Consider the following 5629-nt stretch of genomic DNA (forward strand, 5'->3'; position numbering starts at 1 on the left):
TTTTTTTTTTTTTTTTTTGTTCTAGTCTTCTCATTTTCATACAAAGATTTCATAAAGTCGCAGTGTTGTATCAGAGCATTACCAAAATAAAAGCAAAAGCTAAAGAGGAAGGTAAATGTGAATTGAACTCAATGACAATAACCTAATCTTGTCCTGAGACACTCCAGTCTTAATAAAAAGATGTGCACAATCAAGTCCCTTCCACCCAAACCCATCAAAATCACGAAATAAATATTAACTTGGAAGAAAAGGAAGACAGAAAGAAAAATAAAAATACAATGTCATCATGCACTCATCTTCTGCATAGCTCAACCCACATATAGTAAGGCACTATTTCCCAACAACTTTGTGTCCACAACAATCTTTTACAGTGCTCTGTGAACTACATATAGTCCCTTCCAGGATGATGAAACAAATAGATTGAATGAGTGTTGCTACTGTGTCACCCCATGTGTGATTTTATAGATAAGGGCATAATCTGGCAGTTTCAGAAAGAAGCTGACTCAAGTCTCTTCTTTTGTGTGCATGTTATTTATATGGATATCTTTTGTCTGTGTAATCTGTTTTCCAGAGTTGCTGTTGTTTTTAGTTGTTCTTTACTCCAGTATTCTCAAAGCAAATACACAAGAAAATAAAAGCGCAGCTGGGTCATTAAAAACAGAGCTTTGGTGCTCTAAAACCACAGAGTTTTGGGGATTTAAGAAATCCATTGGACATTCCCAAAGGACTTGGAAAACACATGGACATATTTCAAATGGAAATCCTTGTCTTTGCTTAATTAAGCTGGTCTTCATACTGTTTTCGGAAACAATCACCAGCAGGAAAAAACTCCCAGCATCGTTCTTGATACATTTTCCATACATAGGATTCCTGAAATAAACAAAATTTAAGTGACTTAAATTGCTTCAATGAGAAAGAATCAGGCAGGCCTCTTCAAAAACAAACAAACAAATAAACCAAAATACATTGCTTCCCTTCCTTGATTCTTTGGTTTCTCTACATCAATTTATAAAATCATGTTAATTTTTGGGTGAGTTTAGAGTAGATTTTACATATGGTCACCTGTTCAAAAAACAAAAGAGAAAACACATAGAAGAGGACCAGGTCACTTCACATCCAGGAGCACTATAAAGCTTAAGTAAAGCTGGTCACAAGACCAAATACTAGCATAAGTATAATATTTTTCCGTCACAGAAATTTCACTGACTTTCTGCATCAGTCCTTTCAAAGCATGCAAAAATGCATAAAATAAAATGGATTTCAAAGATTTGAAAGAATAATAAACAGTAATGAAAAAAAAATCCTCTTAAAATTGTTCCCCAGCTTTCTTTTCAAATACTTGCATAAGTTCTTTCATACTGCTCTATCTAGAAATGTAGACACAGAAGACCATGTAACTGATGAATATTAAAGGTCAAAGACAATAACAAGAGATTCAACAGGGTGAAAAGAATGTTGCTTTCACAGGGTGCTTAAATGTTTCTCATTATTTCTGTTCACAGATTCTATTTATATTTTTCGGAAGTAATACTTCAAAAAGTCAGATCAGATAACAAAAGCATTAGAGAATTGATAATCTAAAATTAAGCAACCAAAGTCCCCAGAAATGTTCAGAAGAATAACAATTAAGTTACTTCCCACATAGAATGCTATTCATTAGAATACTCTTAGTTTTGGCAAGTCTGAATGATTTTTATTTTAGAATCAGTTTTATTTATTAACTGTTCAAAGTTATTTTAACTATCTATTAACTATTCAAAGAGTTGTTTACCTACCTGTCCTGTATGTTCCGTTTCATCTTTGTTAATAAGATACATCAGAAAAAACCTACAATGGAAAAAAAAAAAAAAAGAGTTGTGAATACAGTATTTGGAAGCACTAGTCAATCTACAGATACAGGTATATTTCTCAATATGTCATGTACAGTGAAAAAAATGCTGTTCCTGGGTTTACAAGTTTCTAAATTATACTTATGATGATATTCTCAGATATATTAAACATAGTTTCCCCACACTTATAATATGCACTTATTATTCAATGAAAAATACACCAAAATGCACAATATTTGACTTGCAATAACTACTTACCTCATATGAAGAATTCCTAAGCTTTCTGTCAGAAAATTATACTAGACATCTCTTGCCTACAAACTCTAACTTGCAGATAGAGAATAGTGATTAGAATAGAAAAAAAAGAGAAAAAAGAAAAAAAAAGAAGTAATAAATCCATAATATAACTAAGAAACTGGGGATATTTACTAGTCACATATCAGGTTCACAATTTTTATCTCCTTGCTCACACAAAATGGGTGTTTCAGAACAAAATTGAAAAAAATATATTGAAGTTCATAAAGTTCCTGTTCCTACCTCCACAGAAATTCTATCACTTCAGTAAGGCAAAAAAAAAAACCTTTGCTAATATCAAACATTTTTCTCTCTCATGGACTCTATTAAAGAAGGAAAAAAAAAAGAAGGATATATCTCCGTTGTTCATTCAGACAACATGAGTGCACATCAAAGCCAATCTATAATGACTCTTATTTATGTAATAGAGTTAATCAGGAGTTAACAAGATGTTCATTTTTACCATACTTACAAATAATTGGCCAAGTTGTGCTCCTGCAGTGTATGAGTTTCAAAGCCATGGGGCACTGTATCAAAGTAGTCATTTCCTATTCCACAGATAAAGCACTTTGTCTAAAAAAAAGAACACAGATTACATCAACATTTATTTATAATGTATCTCTGCACCCTTTTGAGAACAGACACCCCAAATGCAGTAATTTTCTTCAAAATACCAATGTATCAACTATAATATGAACTGAACAGAAAAGCTTCTCTTTTGATGATTGAGACTGAATGCTTCAGCCAAAACACCCAAACAGAAGATTAACTGCCATCAAAGTAACATATTAATGTTCAGTCAACCAATAAATCCTGGTACCAGTAGGTGAGCAGGTAAGAAGAATGAATGGCACTGAACAGCCAAAGCCTATTATTTTTTCCTTTGAACACCGTCAGCACTACGCACTGTAATGCAAGGCAGTATCTACCTTAATGCTTGAGTTTTTAAGCTGAATATACTTTTATATTACAAAACACATTAGTTCTCAACATATTTCTGATTTCTCATATACACACTTAAGTGACAGAACAGAAAACCAGCAAGTACTGGACATTTGCACATATAGATTAATCAAAGAAAACTACACCTGAGATGAATTGTATCATCACAGTGTTAATGATGCTAGACACCTCTAGTCACAAGATTCAAAAGACTTAAATAGTCATGGATATGGAATTCATTACAGCACAAACAATTTGTGCCCCATACAAGTTAAGAACTGTCAACAGCATGCCTCTTTCACAGTGCAGATCAAAGAGTGGTAAATGTTATTCAGAACCTGCATTCTAGCAGAGTTTTCTCGTCAAAAGAAGTGTGACCATAAGAACAAGGGAGCCCCTCTATTCTGCTCTCATGAGCATCCCAACTGGAGTACTGCATCCGGTTCTGGAGCCCTCAACATAAGGACATAAAGCTGTTGGAGTGGGTCCAGAGGAGGGCCACGAAAATAATCAAAAGGCTGGAGCACCTCCCCTATGAGGACAGGCTGAGAGAGCTGGGGCTCTTCAGCCTAGAGAAGAGAAGGATCCGAGAAGATCTTATAGTGATCTTGCAATACCTGAAGGGAACCTACAGGAAAGCTGGGCAGGGACTTCTCATAGTGACAGGATGAGGAGAAATGGTTTCAAACTGGAAAAGGGTAGATTTAGACTAGATATTAGGAAGAAATTCTTTACTGTGAGAGTGGTGAGACACTGGAACAACCAGTGAGGTTGTGAATGTTCCCTGGAAGCATTCAAGGCCAGGCTGTATGGGCCTTTGAGCAACCTGGTCTAGAGCGAGGTGCCCCTGTCTGTAGTAGGAGGGTTAGAACTAGATAATGTTAAAAGTCCCTTTCAATCCAAACCATCCTATGATTCTATGATGAGTACTTATGATAATTAAATAAAATGGAAAATGAAAACAATAAGTAAATTATCTCTCATTTACTTTTACATCTCAGTTCATCTGAGAGCACTGGATTCTGTAAAGAACCATATATTTATTCTCCTTTCAGTATCACCCTTTGACTCAACACAGATGTTCAGAAAACCTGAAAAGAGAATAGAGATCAGCAATCGTATGTTATTACCTCCATGTCTTCCTTAACTTGTTCTTGCTGATCTCTTAACTCACCAAAAGCATCAATAATTAACCCTAGAAATTAAGACAGAATAATAGTTAATGCTCAAGAACCATGACAAAGAATATTTGGAAATTCAGGGACAGGTCCAACAAACAACATTAAACAATAGTCTTGTATAGAAATAGTAGAAACTGTTATAGCTTCAAGAAAACACAAAAACATCTAGATATATGAAGGAATATGAGCTAATTAAAGAAAACAGCTACCTGTAACTGTCACTATAATATGGAATTATAAAATATTGCATACGCAGATTTCTGTTTTATTCGCAGAACTCTAATCTTGACTCAGTATGAAAAGACACGTGATTTTACAATGATGGAAGCTTTAACAAAGAAAGAACCCTATGGTACATATAACAGTGTTCAGGCATTTATTACACAGCAGATGCAGAGAGGCCCAGATCTAATGCACCCACTGTCACTATGGTTGCCATTTAGTTTGAGGTTCCACTGGCAAAGCTTTACAGAAGTAAGTGCCCATTTCAGGAAGATACAGAAAGAAGAAAAACCACAGACTCAGTGGCTCAGATGATAAATTTCTAATAATTCTCCCTTTACTTACACCAACACAAGTACAGACTAATTGCATGATCGTTACTGAAACTACTGAGCTGTAAACTGATGAATACCAGATGATGATTATACTCAAAGCTTGACAGCTACAGCCTCTACTCTTAGGTCAGTCAAAAATTGAATAAATAGTTTGAGATATGCTACTGCAGTCTATGAAAAATTAAGCACCCTCCCCAACCCTTGAAAACAACTTGTTTCTTTAAGAGTTATAAACTTAATAGAAGCTCAGAGTTGCCTTCTAAACTCCCTTGAAGGAAGTGAGAAAAAGCATTCTTATTGATGTAGAAATTTTATGATTTACCTAACTGTTAGCTGATAGAAGATAATAATTCTTTCTAATCACTTCTTTTGTGACATCATTACAGGAGTCTTTTAGAAGATACAAAGGGAAGGCAGAAACTCTAGTGACATCAGTGTTCTTATGAATTTTTTGTTTTTTCTGATCCAGGCAGAGCCTGTTGCTTATGTGGAGACTAAGAAGAACAGCATACAGATAAACAACATCTTGGTGTGATTTACCTTATAAATCCACTTTTTGATTGCCTTAGTGACCTGGTTTAAATTTACGCATGCAATATCTGCAGCACTAAAATCCACGTATCATTAATGCTTTCAGTCACTGCAAGCTAAAAATATATACCTTGAATAATGGCAAGCAGGATGACAATCACAAAAAAGAAGAAAGTGATGTCAAAGATAATTCGATAGATTTCATATTCATCTCCTGCTGGATCCTCTATTTCATCACCAATGCCTCCACCTGCACGTACTCCAACATACATATGAAACATGTAGCACTAAAAAA

The 5629-nt window shown here is 34.8% G+C and overlaps 1 protein-coding gene across 1 annotated transcript in view; it reads right to left on the reverse strand.

The window, feature by feature from the left end:
• Nucleotides 1-5629, reverse strand: part of RYR2 (ryanodine receptor 2) — a 347696-nt gene continuing 342067 nt past the window's right edge. Inside the window, 5 exon segments of the mRNA XM_031552189.1 lie at nucleotides 1-870; nucleotides 1776-1827; nucleotides 2596-2696; nucleotides 4196-4260; nucleotides 5465-5621. Coding sequence (XP_031408049.1) covers nucleotides 775-870; nucleotides 1776-1827; nucleotides 2596-2696; nucleotides 4196-4260; nucleotides 5465-5621 — 471 coding nt within the window. The 3' untranslated portion in view covers nucleotides 1-774.

The sequence above is a fragment of the Meleagris gallopavo genome, chromosome 2, assembly GCF_000146605.3.
Source record: "Meleagris gallopavo isolate NT-WF06-2002-E0010 breed Aviagen turkey brand Nicholas breeding stock chromosome 2, Turkey_5.1, whole genome shotgun sequence".
NCBI classification, from domain to species: domain Eukaryota; kingdom Metazoa; phylum Chordata; class Aves; order Galliformes; family Phasianidae; genus Meleagris; species Meleagris gallopavo.